The 23,743-nt window shown below is 34.1% G+C and overlaps 2 protein-coding genes across 2 annotated transcripts in view; both read left to right on the top strand.

Annotated features, from left to right (window-relative positions):
- The window catches only part of LOC102809132 (NADPH oxidase 2-like), a 41,696-nt gene extending 39,615 nt beyond the window's left edge, over window positions 1-2,081 (top strand). The window contains exon 14 of the mRNA XM_085505561.1: window positions 342-2,081. Coding sequence (XP_085361687.1) covers window positions 342-468 — 127 coding nt within the window. The 3' untranslated portion in view covers window positions 469-2,081. The remainder of the gene's footprint in view (window positions 1-341) is intronic.
- A 979-nt stretch (window positions 2,082-3,060) lies between these two features.
- The window catches only part of LOC100377887 (NADPH oxidase 2-like), a 58,210-nt gene continuing 37,527 nt past the window's right edge, over window positions 3,061-23,743 (top strand). The window contains exons 1-7 of the mRNA XM_085505370.1: window positions 3,061-3,158; window positions 5,994-6,089; window positions 10,840-10,950; window positions 11,663-11,893; window positions 14,067-14,185; window positions 19,207-19,287; window positions 19,494-19,611. Of these exons, the coding sequence (XP_085361496.1) occupies window positions 3,114-3,158; window positions 5,994-6,089; window positions 10,840-10,950; window positions 11,663-11,893; window positions 14,067-14,185; window positions 19,207-19,287; window positions 19,494-19,611 (801 nt within the window). The 5' untranslated portion in view covers window positions 3,061-3,113. The remainder of the gene's footprint in view (window positions 3,159-5,993; window positions 6,090-10,839; window positions 10,951-11,662; window positions 11,894-14,066; window positions 14,186-19,206; window positions 19,288-19,493; window positions 19,612-23,743) is intronic.

The raw sequence follows: 23,743 nt of genomic DNA, 5'->3' as shown, positions 1-23,743 counted from the left end.
TTACTAAACAAACACCTCACCCAAACACAACGCCTACCCTGAAAGACCCATTCCTAAACAAACACACCTCACCCAAACACAATGCCTAGTGTAAAAGACCCATTCCTAAACAAACACACCTCACCCAAACACAATGCCTACCCTGAAAGACCCATTCCTAAACAAACACACCTCACCCAAACACAATGCCTAGCATAAAAGACCCATTCCTAAACAAACACACCTCACCCAAACACAATGCCTAGCGTAAAAGACCCATTCCTAAACAAACAAATCACTGCCATAATGTGTAATCTGATACATTGCAACAAATAATCTAATTTATTTTATTTTCATTGCAGTAAAAATGTTGGTGTGTTCTTCTGTGGACCTAAAGTGCTATCCAGTACATTACACAAGAAATGCAATGAATATTCCACTATCAAAGCTGATGGTGCACGATTTCATTACAACAAGGAGAACTTTTAACACATGAAATTTTCATAAAGCAGGTTCATGTTATCAGAACTATTTGTGTATTTGTTCAGTCACTTAGCTCATAATACCATAAAAAAAAACTTTCAAAATTCAACCACCAATTTTTTCAATTTATTGGTTGTGCAGATTTTATTTCAGACTCTGATTTAGGCTATTATTAATGAAACAAAAACTATTTAACTCAAGGTACATGGTATTATGAACACAGGGATTCAAAACATCTGGTAAATGATCATCTACTGCTATAACCATACATATAAAATAAACATTGCATATTTTTCAGTCATGGGTTGATACAAAAAATGTTATTTCTTTGGTTTGCTATAAAATATATGTAAACTTAAAGTTTGTATTATTCATGAATAATTGTTTTAGAACACTTATTAGTGTATTTTGATTTGATATGTCAAGAATGTCATCAGAATACAGAGTGGTACACCTGACAGTTTTTGAATATTTGTGACTGCGTAATACATTGGAGAAGTGAAATCATGATCTGTTGTCATTGACTTAATTTATGAGGCGATTAGAGTAAAACAAGTTGTGAAATATGTATTTAGCAGATGAATTGTATTTAATTCATTCACTCAATTTTTTTTTGTCATTGACTTTATTTTAAGAAAGTCATCACTCAACTGATTTTAAGAGTTTTTATGGTAATCATGAGAAAACAGTTTGTATATAGATTGCACAACAGGCTAAACATACACCAAATACAAAAATGTTTTATAGTCAACATATTTATTTAAAACTTCAGGAATGTAATGAATGGAAAATTTCATTTTTGGATACAATATTATCAATGAAAGAAAAAGAAAATTCTTATGTCATTGGACAAATTTTCAAGAAATAAGTCTGAATATTGATCGCTTTTCTTTGTTTGAAAACTAACTCTTCATATCTATAAATTATGCTCTTTGAATTTGGTGGAAAAGTCATAAAATACGAGAATAGGTAACTACCCACATTTTAGGACATTTATACATGTATATATCTAGTCACTATTTAGTCTTTAAAATATGGTATTATCTTAAATAATAAGAATTATCTAAACTTATATACAGATTCACGCCAGCAAATGGTGTTAATGTAACTATAATGAAAAAATAAACCTTAAGCTAATTCCATTTTTAGAGAATTCATTTTAAACAATTTTTATTTGTATAAATTTCAGAAATGTCATTGTAACATAATTTTATGTAATCATGACTTTATAGATGGTGTACCTATCAAGTGTAAAATACTATCATGTTGGTTTTTATATCTTGATTGATGAACTCAGGTTTGTTCAGGTTTCACCCTGGAACTATTTATAAAGTTGTGTTGCAATCTTGGGTTATTATGTGAAATATTTGATGTTGTAAAAATAAATTTGTATCTCAATTTTGTTATTTTAATTTGTTTCATCTACTTTTTTTTGCTATTTAGAGTTTTCAAGAATTAGTATCTTATTTATTAGTATATTATTATTTATACATATACCGGTATATCACGGTCCCGGTTCGTTATATATAAAGTGCATGCTCTAATAATAGTAGATAATGTATAGAATACTATTTTTTATAATGAGAAATAAATACTTTCATACTCTAGAGATAAAATAATTTTATATTCCGGATTTTATTTGTCAACCAACAAATCCCAAGAAAAAGAACTCACTGACAAAATTTTGCAGATGTCTGTCATGCAGAGAGTGTTTGCAGTGTATAATGCTATGGCGGACAAGAGTGCAACAATAAGTCAAGAGTCCCCATAAAAAAAGTGCGGGTTTATTTTTTTTCACTTATTTTGCGTGGGTATGATTTGTGACTGGTCTATACTCAAAATAATTAGGAAATGCCAGACTAAGCAAAAAATCACCAGCAACGTATACAGAAGTAATAAACACATCGAACAGTTTTATTGCACAATTGCAGTATATATCCACTTATATGGCGGAGAACTTTATACAAAAGTAAAACACAACAACGCGCAAATAGTTACGCGCCCTCTTTATAATCTGGGTAGGATACTGAACCCTTGGTGGGAATACCCCTGATTGGTTGAACGCTAAAATCGTAGATGCTACGTGGTGTTTTCTATCACGTTCGTTCTATAATTTGTTACACTGGAAAACTTGTTATGTCATGTCAACAACGTGTCTCTTTATAGCCATAGTTTTAGAGCAAAGAATATGAGTATATTATGTTCATTAATATATATATTAATTATCAAACACAGCATTTAGAAAAATAAGTAAATACGATAATGAATGTTTCGAATAATAACGATCAAAACACGACATATTTCGCTACTGCTCAGCGCTATCTGTTGATGAACAATTGATGAAACTTACAAAATGTGGGAATATAAGGATATAAGGGAAAAAATCGCCCCAATTTGGAAAAATGTAAGACTGTTGATACCGGGTACAACGACTGCATATTTATTTGAAATCTTTAGCTGCAAATTCTTGATTTGTAATCTGGAAAATAAACCATTTGGGATATAACTAAGTAAAACAAATGCAAATATCCGCACAGCAGTTGAGAAACAAATACTCAAACAAACTAACAACCCGGAAGTAAACAATGATCTGTACATCTGCACAAGTTTATTGTCTATCCTATAACTATAAATATTTGTAAAACATTGGTATGGGGGACTGGGTTGTGAATGAAGGACCAAAATGGCTTATATTGGTAAGTAAGTCGGTTGATTAGCTCTCAGCCCAGGCCTAGCGAATGATAGTGTTGAGTGGACGCGTGTCAATAATAGTGCACGCAGTACTCGGTCGGTCGGCCGTGTTTGCACGTGTATCGATTATCAAGAAAAATTGTCCATTGATCGCCTAAACACAGTTCGGCACAGATCTAGAAGCAGTACCTACACACGAATTGGTGACGTCATAAAATACATGACCTTCAATCGGGGTCGTTTCCTCGGTATATACGAATTGGTATATACAAATTACAATAAAGATACTTAAGAAATTACACATAAGGTAAAACAAATCACGTGACAATATAATGATAATAACGGTAATAAATCCTAGCTTAACAGTTGAACAGAACGCTCATATAGTCAGTCGGGTGACGCCGAGGGTCACGAACTGTGTTGCAAAATGGCCGTGTGGTTGAAACTGGGTCATGGCGTGACGGGTGAGGAAGACATCATTAAACACTCAAAATCACAATAAAACGGGGAAGTGGTTGCATATTACGGCGTAGCCAACATGGGAAATAAAAAAACGCCCAATACAAACGACATGGGTTCGAATCACACTAGATACACACTCACCAGAACCGAAGCAATCAGAATCGTTTTGGCTTTTCCGTTCAACTCATCGGAACACTGGAGTAGTTAGAAAAATGAACACCACTTAACGACCAACGTCGTGGCGTGGTACACAAGCGTGCCATCAAAATAAAACAAAATTAGCTTGAAAAGACAGTGGGTTCGAGTCCCGCTCAGAGCTACCGTAAAAACGTAAATCAAATAAACTGAAATCTCTCAAACCGTAAACAAAGAACGTCGCAAAAAAATAATAAACCTCACAAAACTCCACCATACAAAACTGAATGAATAAATAATAAAATAACTAACGTTTTAACCTGGACGACGCGCAATTTGTTCAACAGTTTCCAGATTGTGACAAGAGATAAACAAGACCCAAGTCAAGGTAAGTTTTGTTAAAGTGTCGATGGCGTCCCCTATATTACGAAAACAATTCAGGCAACAGACGAATATCTTCTGTGGTGTTGTTGAATTTATACTGTGTCTGCGGAATTGTTGATTGAGGGTTCGAAGCCAGCAGTTAACATTTTGTTAGAAAGTTTCACAATTATATCCAATGATACCAGTATATTTATTTCATTATGCAATGGTGGAAGTTGGTCAAACACGAGTTCTTACACCTAAATAAGTATCAAATATTTGTCGACACATTTATTCTCTCAACCTTGTAGAGGTGGAAATTAATTAAACAACAGGTATTTACTCACAAATATAATGGTCAATATTTGTCCATACATTCATTCTGTCAATTTAAGAACTTGTAATTGTTGGAATTAATCAAATGAGAGTTGTCTACACCAAAATAAGTTTCAAATACTTGTCCACACATTTATTCTCTCAATTTAACAACTTGTAATTTGTGGAAGTAAATTAAATGCGACTTGTTTAATCAGTTGACATCAATGCAACTTACCCGCAGACAGTGCACAACAGAGTATCATTATTGAGCAATTATAAACAGGAACGTGTCTTGGCATTAGGGTTAGGGTCGGGTCAGGTATGGGCAACGGAATTATTAACAGGAACATTATATAACAGGAACGTGTCTTGGCATTAGGGTTAGGGTCGGGTCAGGTATGGGCAACGCAAATGGCAAAAACCCAATTGGCAAGATGTACACTAACGGGTTATGGCATGCATATAGTTTACACAAGTAAAAACACCAAATTGGCAATTTTTTGGACAATTGTAACTCAATAATAGAAATATGTTGTATTTCTATATATATACACACTATATAGTCTTATCAAATGCAAACACATCCAGTCAATCCATTGTGGTCTTGTGGGTCAGTTCTCTTCATAGTGATCAGGAGGACCTGGGTTCAGTTCCCTTGCCTGCCCATCTTTTTCTCGCAAACACCATTTGGCAATAAAGCTAAATATGACAACAAATTATTTAATTTGCATGACAACCCACATAGCTCAGTTGATTTGTACTATGTCAGCAATGTGAGCGATCGCTGGTTCGAATCCAGTATGTTTAGTTAGATTTTTGAATGCTAGTGAAGACAGTGCTCCTATGAATAGGACTTAAATCCTAACTCCTGTGTGAAGACACTCGTGGTACAGTGGACAAGACAGTGCGCTGGGAACTCAAAGATCGCAAGTTCGAATCATGGATTGGACACTCCTACAAAAGACATGAAAGACGTTAAAAACATAAACAGCGGATTCAGAAAAAACAGAACACAATAATACTACCCCACATGGAAGCCAGTCGAAGTCGTCGAAGAACGAACACAGTCGAAGAACGAACACAGTTGACAGCTGTAGGTCACGTGCAACAACAGACACGAGGAGCAAGGCTGCTCTCCAAATGGGTCCCTTCTTTTGTATTGACCCCCTAAGGATTGCTAATCCCCCTTTCTAACTCTTCCCCCCAAAATAATATATCGCCCCTTTTAAAATGTATTGACCCACAAATTAATGAATATTCATGAGCACAGAAACTGCTAGGTCATGAATAAATTAGCATAATTTAAAAAAAATTTGCATAAAGTGTAGGTACTCCTTCTGGAGCTCTGCCCACAGTTCCTCTATCAGATAGAGGTACTGTGCCTCTAAACACATTTCATCATTACAAGACGTGATCTTCTAAATTCATTATATTTGCTGACTTTGCTCACTTTAATTTGCCACATGAAATAAAATCAGGTACCAGAAAATATACCTGTAACGCTATCTTGGGAAACATTATAATTTTGAGAATTCCACGCATATTATATTTTGTATCACTAGTTAATATGGTATGCCATTAATTTGGGATTATGGCTTGGAATATTCTTTAAAAATGAAAATGGAATTGAATACTACTATACAAATGTATTAACAGGGGTAAGTATAATATTAATAACTTTATTGACATTATTGACTTTTCATTTCTGAATTAACATACATTCAAATGCTAACTACAGGTTGTACATGTATATGTCCAGAAAGTTTGTGTTTCTATTCATCAAAGAACAAGTAGAAATATAATTGTTTGTGGATTTGACATTTTATTGAATATATTACTCAAGGAAGGAGTTTAAATAATAAAGATAATTTATTGCATCCTTAGAAATACAGTGTTTCCATCAGTTTATAGCAACAAAAGTAAGATATTAAAAAACAAAATAACAAAATAACTATAGCAAATAATAAATGATAGATTTTAGTGTTTTTGTTAAGTATCTTTCTCGTTTCTCATTAAGAACAAGCTGTGTATAAATTCTCCAACAAGTTTGATTACATTTGTGTTAGAATTTTTCATTAAGTATGTAAATTTCTGTTGGTCAGTTTTTGTTTCATCAGAAAACTGTATATTTGAGAATATATCCATTCGCAGTGTGTGATATTTTGGGCATTTGATGAGGAGATGCATTTCATCTTCTATGTCTGCTAAAGTACATTGTTTACAAATCCTGTTTTCCAAAGAAATTTTAGGTTGGGTATGTCTACCCTTTTCTATTGCTATAAGGCTGTGATTACTTGTTCGGAATCTAGAGACAGAAATTCTATGTTTTAGATTCAGTATAATTAAGTAACTTTCAAAGTTGTAGTTTGTTTTGAATTGAGTATATGTTCTCAACTTAGGTTTATCCATAATTGTCTCCTTCCAGAATTCAATATATTTTTGTTTAATATTGTTTCCTATTCTCTTTATATTTTGTTTTGTTGCATTCAATTTGTCATTGATATTCTTTATATCTAATGTGTTATCTTCCTTATTTAACTCTTTGTAAATTGACATAATCCATGGGAGTTTGCAGTTTATCTGTTCATGGTATGCCTGTTTTGTTAAATTACATTCTGGAAGTTCTTTGATCCGTGCCAAATACTTTATAAGATTTATTTTGATGTCTACTAGTAATGGTAGTTCACCTATTTCTGCTCTACAAGCTAGATTTGATGAAAATTTATTCAATCCAAGCATTCTTTTACTAAATTTCAGATGGGTTTTCTCGATTGGTGTAATGTCCCATTTATTATTTTCTTGAATTTCGAAGCCCCATACATCTGATCCATATAATATTATTGGTCTTATACATGTTTTGAATAGGTGTAACATTGTTTTGCAGTCAGTTTCTTTTGGCACAGAAGTCATCATTGCATATAAAGCTCTTGTGGCTTTGTCTGCCAAATTATTTCTTGTGTCGCTGAATTTACCATTCGACTGTAATGATACCCCAAGGTAGTTGTATGAAAATACACAACTAATATTTTGACCTTGATATGTAAATTTTTCAGTATTTCTCAAATATCCTCTTTTAAATATTACAATTTTACTTTTTGACATATTCACTTGGAGTTTCCAATTTTGGCAATATTTCTCCAAATTATTGATTGATCTCTGTAGACCTTTATTTGTTTCTGATATTAAAACTAGATCATCTGCATAAAACAGTGAGCTAATTTTGATGTTATTAAGTTGAACTTGATTTTTGTCATTGTTTTGTATTGGACTATTTAAGTCATTGACGTATAGATTGAAAAGCATTGGACTCATAACACATCCCTGTCTTACACCTGTGATAGTTTCAAATATCGGAGATATCTTATCACCGAAACGAATGCATGCCTTTGTATTCTGGTACATATTTTGAATTAATTTGTAGATATTTCCAGTAATACCATTATTTAGCAGTTTATAGAATAATCCTTCTCTCCACACTTTGTCAAACGCTTTTTTAAAATCGATGAAGCAAGTATAAATTTTTTTGTTTTGTTTCAGATATTTATGAACTATTGTTTTTAAGACAAAAATGTGATCAGTTGTCCGGTACCCTTTTCTGAATCCTGCCTGATTGTTGTTTATGATATTCTTGCTTTCTATGAATTGGCATAGCCTAATATTTATTATTGTGCAAAATGTTTTGCCTATACAACTTGAAACTGCGACTCCCCTGTAATTATCTGGTTCAGATCTGTCTCCTTTTTTATAAATATGAGAAATTATACTGATATTCCATATATCTGGGTAAATAGCAGAATGTAATATATTATTAAATAATTTTTTCAGAGGTTTAATTAAATAATCTGAGCTGTCTTTCAATAATTCAGGGCAATACCCATCATATCCTGCTGCCTTTCTGGGTTTAAGTTTACTAATTGCTATTTTTATTTCCTTATCTGTTATTTCTTTGTTTAGTATGCATGAATTATTTATGTGTTCTATATTTTCTGTTGATTTAATTGTAGATGTCAAGTCATTTGGTAAATTTGTGTTTAAATTGTCGTTATTTAATTGTTTATAATATTTGATCCATTCTTCTGGTGAAATTGGGTTTGACCTATTTTTGTTTGAATCCCTAAGTTGGTTGATCAATTTCCAAAACTGATGAGAATTTGCATTTTTTAAGTTTGCCAATTTTGTAACTAATGAATTTTGTTCTTGTAATCTCTTTTTCCTAACTAATTTCTTATATTTTTTTTTCTTGGCATAAAATATTTCTCTAACTTTAGCATCAAATGGGTACTTACTGAGTAAGCGTGCTGTGTTGGAGAGGTCCTTTTTAAGAATTACACATTCTCTATCATACCATTTCCTCCTATATTTTAGTTCAGTTTTCCTTTTATTAATGCTTCTTTTTCTTTTGAAAACCTGACTAGCGGAATTGTCAATTAATTTGTTAAAATCATTCACTGCCTCATTTATTCCATTTTTATCCATAGCATAACTATTATTTAAGAAGCATTTGATCTGTTCCTGACTTGTTTTAGATGCTAATCTATCTTGATATTCAAATACTGATAGTTTGTCCCATATCCAGCTTCTGGGTTCATTGTTTAAATAATTATTGTCACTTGTCTCTGTTCGAATAATATCATTGACTGTAATTAGACAAGATATTTGGCAGTGATCAGATGTACATGTAAAGTCATGTACCTTGAAATATTTAATATTTTGAATTAGATCAGGGGATGCTATTGCATAATCTACAGTGCTCGCACCATTATAGTGATAACAGGTATAACTGCCTTTAGAATCCCCAGGTAAACGCCCATTCAATATTATAAGACCAGTACTTTTACACATTTCTATTAAAGATCTACCATGACTATTGACAGATGAATCACTATTGTTTCGTACTGACGTAATGTTATTTTCCTCATATAAATATGAAAATGGTATAAATGGGTTATTGTCATTGCCTATATGATCAGGGAGAAACCCTGTTCTGCTGTTCATGTCACCAAGTATAACAACATTGCCATGTTTGGAGAAGTTGCATATCTCATTTTGTAAATCATCAAAAAAGTCATGCTTGCAATATTTTGAAATTGCAGGTGGGTGGTATATAAAGCATAGATATATATCCTTTGTTACATTAAAGAAATCCTTTTGTAACTTACACCATATCATGTCATCAGAGTTGGTATTGACTATAGATATTCCTTTTTTGAGAGGTTGTTTGATTAATAGAGATATTCCACCTCTTGACTGATTTTTTCGAGTTATAGAGTATGAGTAATATCCAGGAATATTCAGAACATTTTGAGAAGCTTGATTTAGCCAAGTTTCTCCTAATCCGATGATGTCATGACATGTTATATCTTTCACAAAGTCATTATTTTCTAATTTGCTAGTTACACCTTGCACATTCCAATATGAAATTGATAATGCTCGTTTTCCTGACTTCCATGAAGTCCTCTTTCTGCATTGTTGTTTTTGTACCATTATTGAAGATTTTGTTGTGGTCTTTGACCGTACATGTGCATCTTCCAATCAGGTTGAAATGATAATCCTGGAAATAGCATTTGAGACAATAGTGTTTGTTGGAATTGGTATGGGTCAGCTGGGAAGAAGGAATGTTTAAATGTTTATACTTATCTTGAATATCCTTTCAATGGTGTACATAATGCAGAAATTTCAAAGATAATATAATGCAAACATTGGAGTAGACAATCATTGTTAGTGGTTATAAAATGGTTATAAAAGTGGTTAGCAAGAGCCATATTTATAAGCATTTATTTACAAAAGGAACAATGAAGTTGTCATAGATTTTATTTTTATAATTCATTTTAATCCCAGAATTTTTTTTTTTAATTTACACCCCCCTCCCGGTATGAGAATATGACCAGAATCTTGCACAAAACATCAAGTTCTAGTGTTTTGTGTGTAACAACTTTTTAATTCCTGCAATTTGAGGATCTGCCATGTACTAACATAAAAATAGAATATATTTTACAAATAGCATGCACTATGGCTAGAATCATAAATGTTAAGAGAATGCCAGTTGAATTATCTTTCATTCGTAAAAATTTAATGCTATGTTTTTAGATCATTGATTATTATTTCATTGCTTATTGTTACAAATACATTATATTTGGGACTAATTTTGGACAATTCTTTGATATTCAAAAAAATTAATTTATTGTATTATCAAGATTTATATAGTTTTATCTGTTCATACATTTGCCAAAAAAAAGTTTGAAGAATTAAATCACTGTTATGTGCTAATAAGAACTGAATTAGCAACTAATTCAAATTAATTATTCTTTATTCTTTATGCTGTCATATAGTCATTGTAGTAAAACTTTTATTGTTAATTACAGCATGTACTTTCTTTTTTTCTTTTCTTTAATATTTCTAACATTGCAGTCTACCCTTGGTGTAGCAAGAGGGAGTGCCATGTGTCTAAATTTCAACTGCATGCTAGTATTACTGCCTATATGTAGGAATCTGGTTTCTTATTTAAGACAATCATCTACTGTAAGTCGTTATTATATTATGAAGTTATCACAAGAAACCGCAAAGTATGTATAAAGACAATACGGGTTATATTGACCACTTAGCAAATGTAGATGCGAGCCATGCTGCCTGAGTGCATACATTGCGGTATTCTCATGATAACCTTATTATATTATACATCTTTTTCATAATTTTAGTTATAATTTAATGAGAGTGACAACAAAGATTTTTCGCTGTGTGAGTTTTTGCGTTCAGTGACAGGATTTTTATGCACTATAGCACTTCTGTGTCCAATGTAAACAAAGAATTGTATTAAAATGTCAATAACATGAAATGTGACAATGGTGGGGAAATGTGAATTTCAAAATCTGCCCTCTATGGCCAAACTAACAGTTTTGACGTTAAGATCACATTATTCAGTCTATGACATTGTAAAATACTTTAAATTATTTTAGCTGGAATTAATTTTTACTGAAAAAACTTTTATGGTGTCTTGTATAGAGTTTATTTTCACTGACTTTTGATGAGTTGAATGTGAAATATAGGAAAAATTGTATATTCACTGGATTTTATTTTCATTGAATCATCCCACCAGCAAAAATAGCGAAAATAAATTTCAAGCGAAAATAACACATTACACCTTATATTTATTCACATATAAACAGAACATATGTTTCTGAATTAACCAATTTTATGAATCAATTATTAGTATTTGTATTTCAATTGTTTACAGTGTTGTAGAAGAAGTATCCGAAGACAACTTGATAAAAACATAGCATTTCACAAAGCTGTAGCATACATGATTGTATTTCATACATCATTACATGTTGGTGCACATTATTTTAACTTTGATGGATATATGGATGCATATTATAGTGAGGAAGATACATTGGCATCCAGATTGAGTAGTCTACCAACACATGAAAATGGAACATGGTTAAACCCAATCAGGAGTGTTAATGAGGTATATACAAAAATATTTTTAGATCAACAGATTTCGATCAACACAAATCTTTATTGGGAACAAATTAAAGGAGCAGCTTCAGTTAGCCTTCTTATTTATTAGTCACTCTAATTTGACAATTTTCTGGGGGTCAACTAGTGACCTACTTTGTCAACAAATATTTAATTTAAACAAATAGTACCGGCAGTAGAAATTGGTGTGACGCCATGAACTAAAAAATATATATATATATATAATTATTAGATAATTACAGACAAAAACAATAAACCAGTGAATCACACTGTCAAGCTTCACAGGAGCATATTGCACACAAAAAAGAAAACAATTTCTCTAAAATAAGACCACCAATCCTTGCTGCAGTTAGATCAACGTGCTCTAAATACCATTGATGACTTATTTGATACCTTCCACTCAAACGAAATTACCTAGTTAAAGTTTGGTAATGTCTCAGTTCGTATTTGTTACTCAAAGTCGCCATCTTTGTTAACATGAGACCCATATCTCTCGCATCCGTGGCGCAATGACCATCGCCCTTTAAAGCTGTGACAATCCACTGATAAATTCCTAAATGTGGCCACTAGAGGACAGTATACTAAAAAATAACTGGGGTGCATACCGTATTGGTACTTGCATCATTTTGATAGCTATCATCACATATCAAGTCATAACTTTTGTTATGTCCTATTTAATAAAACATTTGTAACCAAATCTAAATTCTTTACCATTATTCCTCTGAAATTCAATGTGTAAGGGCTCACTCCAGTTAGTACATCAACTCTAAGATAGATGGGCTGCTGATCTGTGAAACTTTTATTTAGAATTTTAATCATATATTGTATTTGAAACTAGTAGCTTCGCGATTTTTATAACTGACGGTTTAGCAATATTAGGAATTGTCATGGGGGCTACAGGTTTTTAAATTTTTTTTTACATTTTATCTTTTGCTTAGTATGATTTCATTACACTGTGTACTTCCAGTCCTTGTATACTGTGTTCGCAAATTATGGCACAACAAAAACACAATGTAATGCAAGTAATGCAATATCACAACGAACATTTCAAATGTTCGCCCAATCTTCTATGTTTATAGATAGGTTATTCATTAGAGGCGCCCGGGGAACCAAAATTTAGCGTGAATGGCTTTCCGAGCTAAAAAAGGCAGAGGTAAAAAAAAAAGAAATAAATTTTCGCTGAATCATTCTATTTTGGGTGATATTTCATTAATTCAGCCCAGCGATAATATAGCTTATTTATTAGAGGCACCCAGGAACCAAAATATGGAATGTGAATTACTTGGACGACAATAATAACCAAGAGGACGCAATTAAAATTTGTTTTTAATATCTAGCATAGCGAACTTAATTTAATGCGAGTGAATACCTCTATTAAAGTATAAATGTTCTAGTTGTCTGTGCTGTCCAAAATTCAATATGGCTCAAAGGCAAAAAACCTTATTATGCTAATTTGATTCCCGGTATGTTAGTTGAAAGATTTTTCTTGGTGATAGCTATGTGAACTACCTAATACCTGAGCGGCCATCCCTCAGCAAATAATTTAGCCATGGCATTTTCCGTGTCAAAATCCTGAAACTATCCGTTTTTACGGAATCTCAGAAGTTGGAATAAAATCAATTACTAAACAAAGTACAGGACTACAAAGCTGAAATATCCAAGAACAAACACATACCAAAATTTATATCTCAAACATGAATATTCGTGGTGTATTTTAAGTCTAACCGGACCGGAAGTGGGAATTTGTTACTACTGGGGTACTCTAAATATCCAAAACCATATTTAGTATAAACCTTGGTGTTTTTTTCTGTAAATGAATTTTGGATATGACTCCAATTAAATACTTGATTCAGCAAATTGTAATGAAATTAAAGCCATATTTCAAATTTTAAGTAATATGCATTTTTTCTTTATTACACTCAGAACAACAAATTAAAGCAATTCAAATGCTTGTATAATATAATATAATGCATAGTTTTTCATTATAGAACATCTATTGAACTATAATAAAAACACAATTAAGGTTTATGCCGTCTAAGATGTAACTTAAAAAACATGAATTTAGTTCAATTGTCTTTATACCGGTATGAAGTGAATGGTTTTAAGATATGATCACTAGAGGGCGTAATAACACCTATGCTTTAATCCTGGTTTCATTTAAGTCTCTGCCATTTGGATTGGGTTTGGTGGAGGTATTATTTGTAACGGTTGCTGGCGTAACTGGTGTGCTAATGACGCTGTCATTAATTGTCATGACAACATCCAGTACAGACACTATCAGGTATGCAATTATATAAATGCTTCTTAGAATAGTATTACCTAATTAAAACTCACATGTAACTGATATTTAATTACATCCAATTAAAGCTCACATGTAACTGATATTTAATTACACCCAATTAAAGCTCACATGTAACTGATATTTAATTACACCCAATTAAAGCTCACATGTAACTGATATTTAATTACACCCAATTAAAGCTCACATGTAACTGATATTTAATTACACCCAATTAAAACTCACATGTAACTGATATTTAATTACATCCAATTAAAGCTCACATGTAACTGATATTTAATTACACCCAATTAAAGCTCACATGTAACTGATATTTAATTACACCTAATTAAAGCTCACATGTAACTGATATTTAATTACACCCAATTAAAACTCACATGTAACTGATATTTAATTACACCCAATTAAAGCTCACATGTAACTGATATTTAATTACACCTAATTAAAGCTCACATGTAACTGATATTTAATTACACCCAATTAAAACTCCCATGTAACTGATATTTAATTACATCCAATTAAAGCTCACATGTAACTGATATTTAATTACATCCAATTAAAGCTCACATGTATCTGATATTTAATTACACCCAATTAAAGCTCACATGTAACTGATATTTAATTACATCCAATTAAAGCTCACATGTAACTGATATTTAATTACACCCAATTAAAGCTCACATGTAACTGATATTTAATTACACCCAATTAAAGCTCACATGTAACTGATATTTAATTACACCCAATTAAAGCTCACATGTAACTGATATTTAATTACACCTAATTAAAACTCACATGTAACTGATATTTAATTACACCTAATTAAAGCTCACATGTAACTGATATTTAATTACACCCAATTAAAACTCACATGTAACTGATATTTAATTACATCCAATTAAAGCTCACATGTAACTGATATTTAATTACATCCAATTAAAGCTCACATGTAACTGATATTTAATTACATCCAATTAAAGCTCACATGTAACTGATATTTAATTACATCCAATTAAAGCTCACATGTAACTGATATTTAATTACACCCAATTATAGCTCACATGTAACTGATATTTAATTACACCCAATTAAAGCTCACATGTATCTGATATTTAATTACATCCAATTAAAACTCACATGTATCTGATATTTAATTACACCCAATTAAAACTCCCATGTAACTGATATTTAATTACATCTAATTAAAGCTCACATGTAACTGATATTTAATTACACCCAATTAAAGCTCACATGTAACTGATATTTAATTACATCCAATTAAAGCTCACATGTATCTGATATTTAATTACACCCAATTAAAGCTCACATGTAACTGATATTTAATTACATCCAATTAAAGCTCACATGTAACTGATATTTAATTACACCCAATTAAAGCTCACATGTAACTGATATTTAATTACACCTAATTAAAGCTCACATGTAACTGATATTTAATTACACCCAATTAAAACTCCCATGTAACTGATATTTAATTACATCCAATTAAAGCTCACATGTAACTGATATTTAATTACACCCAATTAAAGCTCACATGTAACTGATATTTAATTACATCCAATTAAAGCTCACATGTATCTGATATTTAATTACACCCAATTAAAGCTCACATGTAACTGATATTTAATTACATCCAATTAAAGCTCACATGTAACTGATATTTAATTACACCCAATTAAAGCTCACATGTAACTGATATTTAATTACACCTAATTAAAGCTCACATGTAACTGATATTTAATTACACCTAATTAAAGCTCACATGTAACTGATATTTAATTACACCCAATTAAAGCTCACATGTATCTGATATTTAATTACATCCAATTAAAGCTCACATGTAACTGATATTTAATTACACCTAATTAAAGCTCACATGTAACTGATATTTAATTACACCCAATTATAGCTCACATGTAACTGATATTTAATTACATCCAATTAAAGCTCACATGTAACTGATATTTAATTACACCCAATTAAAGCTCACATGTAACTGATATTTAATTACATCCAATTAAAGCTCACATGTAACTGATATTTAATTACACCCAATTAAAGCTCACATGTAACTGATATTTAATTACACCCAATTAAAACTCACATGTATCTGATATTTAATTACACCTAATTAAAGCTCACATGTAACTGATATTTAATTACACCCAATTATAGCTCACATGTAACTGATATTTAATTACATCCAATTAAAGCTCACATGTAACTGATATTTAATTACACCCAATTAAAGCTCACATGTAACTGATATTTAATTACATCCAATTAAAGCTCACATGTATCTGATATTTAATTACACCCAATTAAAGCTCACATGTAACTGATATTTAATTACATCCAATTAAAGCTCACATGTAACTGATATTTAATTACACCCAATTAAAGCTCACATGTAACTGATATTTAATTACACCTAATTAAAGCTCACATGTAACTGATATTTAATTACACCCAATTAAAACTCCCATGTAACTGATATTTAATTACACCTAATTAAAGCTCACATGTAACTGATATTTAATTACACCCAATTAAAGCTCACATGTATCTGATATTTAATTACATCCAATTAAAGCTCACATGTAACTGATATTTAATTACACCTAATTAAAGCTCACATGTAACTGATATTTAATTACACCCAATTATAGCTCACATGTAACTGATATTTAATTACATCCAATTAAAGCTCACATGTAACTGATATTTAATTACACCCAATTAAAGCTCACATGTAACTGATATTTAATTACATCCAATTAAAGCTCACATGTAACTGATATTTAATTACACCCAATTAAAGCTCACATGTAACTGATATTTAATTACACCCAATTAAAACTCACATGTATCTGATATTTAATTACACCCAATTAAAGCTCACATGTAACTGATATTTAATTACACCCAATTAAAACTCACATGTATCTGATATTTAATTACACCCAATTAAAGCTCACATGTAACTGATATTTAATTACATCCAATTAAAGCTCACATGTAACTGATATTTAATTACACCCAATTAAAGCTCACATGTAACTGATATTTAATTACACCTAATTAAAGCTCACATGTAACTGATATTTAATTACACCCAATTAAAACTCCCATGTAACTGATATTTAATTACACCTAATTAAAGCTCACATGTAACTGATATTTAATTACACCCAATTAAAGCTCACATGTATCTGATATTTAATTACATCCAATTAAAGCTCACATGTAACTGATATTTAATTACACCTAATTAAAGCTCACATGTAACTGATATTTAATTACACCCAATTATAGCTCACATGTAACTGATATTTAATTACATCCAATTAAAGCTCACATGTAACTGATATTTAATTACACCCAATTAAAGCTCACATGTAACTGATATTTAATTACATCCAATTAAAGCTCACATGTAACTGATATTTAATTACACCCAATTAAAGCTCACATGTAACTGATATTTAATTACACCCAATTAAAACTCACATGTATCTGATATTTAATTACATCCAATTAAAGCTCACATGTAACTGATATTTAATTACACCTAATTAAAGCTCACATGTAACTGATATTTAATTACACCCAATTATAGCTCACATGTAACTGATATTTAATTACATCCAATTAAAGCTCACATGTAACTGATATTTAATTACACCCAATTAAAGCTCACATGTAACTGATATTTAATTACATCCAGTTAAAGCTCACATGTAACTGATATTTAATTACACCCAATTAAAGCTCACATGTAACTGATATTTAATTACACCCAATTAAAACTCACATGTATCTGATATTTAATTACACCCAATTAAAGCTCACATGTAACTGATATTTAATTACACCCAATTAAAGCTCTCATGTAACTGATATTTAATTACATCCAATTAAAGCTCACATGTAACTGATATTTAATTACACCTAATTAAAGCTCACATGTAACTGATATTTAATTACATCCAATTAAAGTTCACATGTAACTGATATTTAATTACACCCAATTAAAGCTCACATGTATCTGATATTTAATTACACCCAATTAAAGCTCACATGTATCTGATATTTAAATACACCCAATTAAAGCTCACATCTATCTGATATTTAAATACACCCAATTAAAGCTCACATGTAACTGATATTTAATTACATCCAATGAAAGCTCACATGTAACTGATATTTAATTACACCCAATTAAAGCTCACATGTAACTGATATTTAATTACACCCAATTAAAGCTCACATGTATCTGATATTTAATTACACCCAATTAAAGCTCACATGTATCTGATATTTAATTACACCCAATTAAAGCTCACATGTAACTGATATTTAATTACACCCAATTAAAGCTCACATGTATCTGATATATAATTACACCCAATTATAGCTCACATGTAACTGATATTTAATTACACCCAATTAAAGCTCACATGTATCTGATATTTAATTACACCCAATTAAAGCTCACATGTATCTGATATTTAATTACACCCAATTAAAGCTCACATGTATCTGATATTTAATTATACCCAATTAAAGCTCACATGTATCTGATATTTAATTACACCTAATTAAATGTCTCTGATATTTAATTATACATGTACCCTAATAAGCTGAAATAGAATGTCTAAGGGAATAGTTATGAATATAATAGTAAATTAGCCCGTGCTAAGCATTCACACACACTTCGTTAACCCTTGCTAAGCATCCATGCCTGTTTTCTTATTGTGCTAAGGAGCTGTGCATGAATGCTACTAATATTTCCATCTATCACATGTAATGATTGAAGAGTATGCAAATATACAGTAAGAACTATTTTGACCTGATTAAAAACTCCACCTCAGAAATATCAACCTTCAAGTACCTTACAGTTTTTTAATGGCTTCCATATTTTTTAAACATATCAAGTTTATCGTTTTACAACGTTATTATCATTTTTATATCTTTTTTAGGAGATCATATTTTGAAGTATTCTGGTTTACGCATCATTTATTTATCATATTTTTTGCATGCCTCATATTTCATGGGTTTGAGTAAGTATGATTTGATAAAGTAAATTTTAGTTTAATATATCAGTATTATGATTATTTTTATGGTGTTTCTTTCATTGTATGAAGTATTTGTATCACCAATACAATTATTTCAAACTAATGTGGATTCTATGTGTGAATTATTTGTCTTAGAAGTATCGTTCGGGGTCAAACTAATGTGGATTCTATGTGTGAATTATTTGTCTTAGAGGTATCGTTCGGGGTCAAACTAATGTGGATGAGCATAATCCCGAACAGTGTTATGACCAACCATGGGGACCAAATGAAGTTTGTCCTGATCCACAGTTTGCTGGCAGTACCCCTACAGTAAGTGGTATAGACACTTGTGTACATGTAGTTCTATGTTCACCATATCAATAAACTTGACATCTGATATATTCTAATTGCTATATTCCACTCCACTAAATTATGCCTAAAGCTGTTGTAATAAAAATTTATTATCCCTCAAGTATGAGACAGTCAATGTTATTGGACAAACGAAGTCACATGATTGTTTAGTAAATATTGACCGTTCCCAGTGTATTTCTTGCCTCTGACGTCATTTTGTGTGTTTCTAGCCTCTGACGTCATAATGTCTTGGACACTTAGCCCCAAGTGACTGTTATTTGATCGACTAAATAACAGTTACTTTGGGATGATAATTCTTGATATTTGCATCAGGTGAGGTCAATAACTGTATAATAACCTATTAAGTATTATTTATGCAAATGTAATACACACTATGTTATGTTTAATATGCTTCTTGAGAAATGAAATGCATTAGACCTCACCTTTTGCTAAAATATTTTGCATGTTTAATAAGTTCGTCCACAGAAGGCTTTGTGCAGTAGCAAATATTTGAATTAATTAAATCAACTTTTTTTGTTGGTGCACACACTGACCATAAACATATTTTTTTTAGGCCTTACATATAATGGTCAATTTAAAAAAAAAATTATGAAATTCCCCATAACCACACAATCTTCAAAGCATCCTAAAATATCTATGGTCAGTAGTTGACTGCAATAAGATATTACTAGCACTGTAGCCAGGCATTGTAGAGGGTATAGGGCAAGTGGAACATTACTTTGGTTCTTTGCTATATTTTAAGACGGTCAACTGCTGTAAGACAAATAAAGATTGTATGCTATATTGCTTATAATTTTTTTTTATCTGAAAAATGTTTTCAATTACAAATGTTTTTTTTTTTTTCACCCTGTCTGTTCTGGTAAGAAGAAGTTGATGAAAATATGGTCACCTTCTTGTAGAAGTAACCACTTTTTTTATTCAAATTGAATGTTTAGCATTCCCATGTACACCTGTGATACATACAACAAACAAAGAAGCTAAGCAGCAAGTTTTGAATTGACACTGAATACAGCAATTATATTATAAATAGACAGCAACTTGGTAACTTAGGCCGTTGTGGCCAATTGTTTTAACCATTATTAATAATCAGTTAGACCCATGCAAAGTGATTGTGTGGTTAAAAATGAGTGTATCATGTAAACTGATTTGGACGCAACAACTGTGTGGTGCTGAGTGACAGTGTGGTGCTGAGTGGCAATGTAGTACTTAGTGGCAGTGTGGTGCTGAGTGGAAGTGTGGTGCTGAGTGGCAGTGTGGTACTGAGTGGCAGTGTGGTGCTGAGTGGCAGTGTGGTGCTGAGTGGCAGTGTGGTGCTGAGTGGCAGTGTGGTGCTGAATGGCAGTGTAGTACTGAGTGGCAGTGTCGTGCTGAGTGGCAATGTAGTACTGAGTGGCAGTGTCGTGCTGAGTGGCAATGTAGTACTGAGTGGCAGTGTGGTGCTGAGTGGCAGTGTGGTGCTGAGTAGCAGTGTAGTACTGAGTGGCAGTGTGGTGCTGAGTGGCAGTGTGGTACTGAGTGGCAGTGTGGTGCTGAGTGGCAGTGTGGTGCTGAGTGGCAGTGTGGTGCTGAGTGGCAGTGTGGTGCTGAGTGGCAGTGTGGTGCAAAGTGGCAGTGTGGTGCTGAGTGGCAGTGTAGTGCAAAGAGGCAGTGTGGTGCTGAGTGGCAGTGTGGTGCAAAGTGGTGCTGAGTGGCTGTGTGGTGCTGAGTAGCAGTGTTGTGCAAAGTGGCAGTGTGGTGCTGAGTGGCAGTGTGGTGCTGAGTAGCAGTGTTGTGCAAAGTGGCAGTGTGGTACTGAGTGGCAGTGTGGTGCTAAGTGGCAGTGTGGTGCTGAGTAGCAGTGTGGTGCTGAGTGGCAGTGTGGTGCTGAGTGACAGTGTGGTGCTGAGTGACAGTGTGGTGAAAAGTGGTAATGGTGCTGAGTGGCAGTGTGGTGCTGAGTGGCATTGTGGTGCAAAGTGGTAGTGTGGTGCTGAGTGGCAGTGTGGTACAAATTGGTAGTGTGGTGCTGAGTGGCAGTGTGGTGCTGAATGGCAGTGTGGTGCTAAGTGGCAGTGTGGTGCTGAGTAGCCATTTTGTATGAAATGAACAAAATGATCTTGTATTTGTATGAAGTAACTAATTCCTGTTTTTGTGCCCATGATGCTATTTCACTCTTGGCAGTACTGAGTGGCAGTGTGGTGCTGAGTGGCAGTGTGGTGCGAAGTGGTAGTGTGGTGCTGAGTGGCAGTGTGGTGCTAAATGGCAGTGAGGTGCTGAGTGGCAGTGGTGCTGAGTGGCAGTGTGGTGCTGAGTGGCAGTGTGGTGCTGAGTGGTAGTGTGGTGCTGAGTGGCAGTGTAGTACTGAGTGGCAGTGTAGTACTGAGTGGCAGTGTGGTGCTGAGTGGCAGTGTGTTACTGAATGGCAGTGTAGTACTGAGTGGCAGTGTGGTGCTGAGTGGCAGTGTGGTGCTGAGTGGCAGTGTGGTGCTGAGTGGCAGTGTGGTGCAAAGTGGCAGTGTGGTGCTGAGTGGCAGTGTGGTGCTAAGTGACTTTGTGGTGCTGAGTGATAGTGTGGTGCAAAGTGGTAGTGTGGTGCAAAGTAGCAGTTTGGTGCTGAGTGGCAGTGTGGTGCGAAGTGGTAGTGTGGTGCTGAGTGGCAGTGTGGTGCTAAATGGCAGTGAGGTGCTGAGTGGCAGTGTGGTGCTGAGTGGCAGTGTGGTGCTGAGTGGCAGTGTGGTGCTGAGTGGCAGTGTAGTACTGAGTGGCAGTGTAGTACTGAGTGGCAGTGTAGTACTGAGTGGCAGTGTAGTACTGAGTGGCAGTGTGGTGCGAAGTGGTAGTGTGGTGCTGAGTGGCAGTGTGGTGCTAAATGGCAGTGAGGTGCTGAGTGGCAGTGTGGTGCTGAGTGGCAGTGTGGTGCTGAGTGGCAGTGTGGTGCTGAGTGGCAGTGTGGTGCTGAGTGGCAGTGTAGTACTGAGTGGCAGTGTGGTGCTGAGTGGCAGTGTGGTACTGAGTGGCAGTGTGGTGCTGAGTGGCAGTGTAGTACTGAGTGGCAGTGTGGTGCTGAGTGGCAGTGTGGAGCTGAGTGGCAGTGTAGTACTGAGTGGCAGTGTGGTGCTGAGTGGCAGTGTGGTGCAAAGTGGCAGTGTGGTGCTGAGTGGCAGTGTGGTGCTGAGTGACTTTGTGGTGCTGAGTGATAGTGTGGTGCAAAGTGGTAGTGTGGTGCAAAGTAGCAGTTTGGTGCTGAGTGGCAGTGTGGTGCGAAGTGGTAGTGTGGTGCTGAGTGGCAGTGTGGTGGTAAATGGCAGTGAGGTGCTGAGTGGCAGTGTGGTGCTGAGTGGCAGTGTGGTGCTGAGTGGCAGTGTGGTGCTGAGTGGCAGTGTGGTGCTAAATGGCAGTGAGGTGCTGAGTGGCAGTGTAGTACTGAGTGGCAGTGTGGTGCTGAGTGGCAGTGTGGTGCAAAGTGGCAGTGTAGTACTGAGTGGCAGTGTAGTACTGAGTGGCAGTGTAGTACTGAGTGGCAGTGTGGTGCGAAGTGGTAGTGTGGTGCTGAGTGGCAGTGTGGTGCTAAATGGCAGTGAGGTGCTGAGTGGCAGTGTGGTGCTGAGTGGCAGTGTGGTGCTGAGTGGCAGTGTGGTGCTGAGTGGCAGTGTGGTGCTGAGTGGCAGTGTGGTGCTGAGTGGCAGTGTAGTACTGAGTGGCAGTGTGGTGCTGAGTGGCAGTGTGGTACTAAGTGGCAGTGTGGTGCTGAGTGGCAGTGTAGTACTGAGTGGCAGTGTGGTTCTGAGTGGCAGTGTGGAGCTGAGTGGCAGTGTGGTGCTGAGTGGCAGTGTGGTGCAAAGTGGCAGTGTGGTGCTGAGTGGCAGTGTGGCGCTGAGTGATAGTGTGGTGCAAAGTGGTAGTGTGGTGCAAAGTAGCAGTTTGGTGCTGAGTGGCAGTGTGGTGCGAAGTGGTAGTGTGGTGCTGAGTGGCAGTGTGGTGCTAAATGGCAGTGAGGTGCTGAGTGGCAGTGTGGTGCTGAGTGGCAGTGTGGTGCTGAGTGATTTTGTGGTGCTGAGTGGCAGTGTGGTACTGAGTGGCAGTGTGGTGCTGAGTGGCAGTGTAGTACTGA

The sequence above is a fragment of the Saccoglossus kowalevskii genome, chromosome 11, assembly GCF_978046115.1.
Source record: "Saccoglossus kowalevskii chromosome 11, keSacKowa6.1, whole genome shotgun sequence".
Lineage (NCBI taxonomy): Eukaryota > Metazoa > Hemichordata > Enteropneusta > Harrimaniidae > Saccoglossus > Saccoglossus kowalevskii.
Note: the sequence above shows the minus strand (reverse complement) of the source record. Positions and strands in the feature narration are given on the sequence as shown.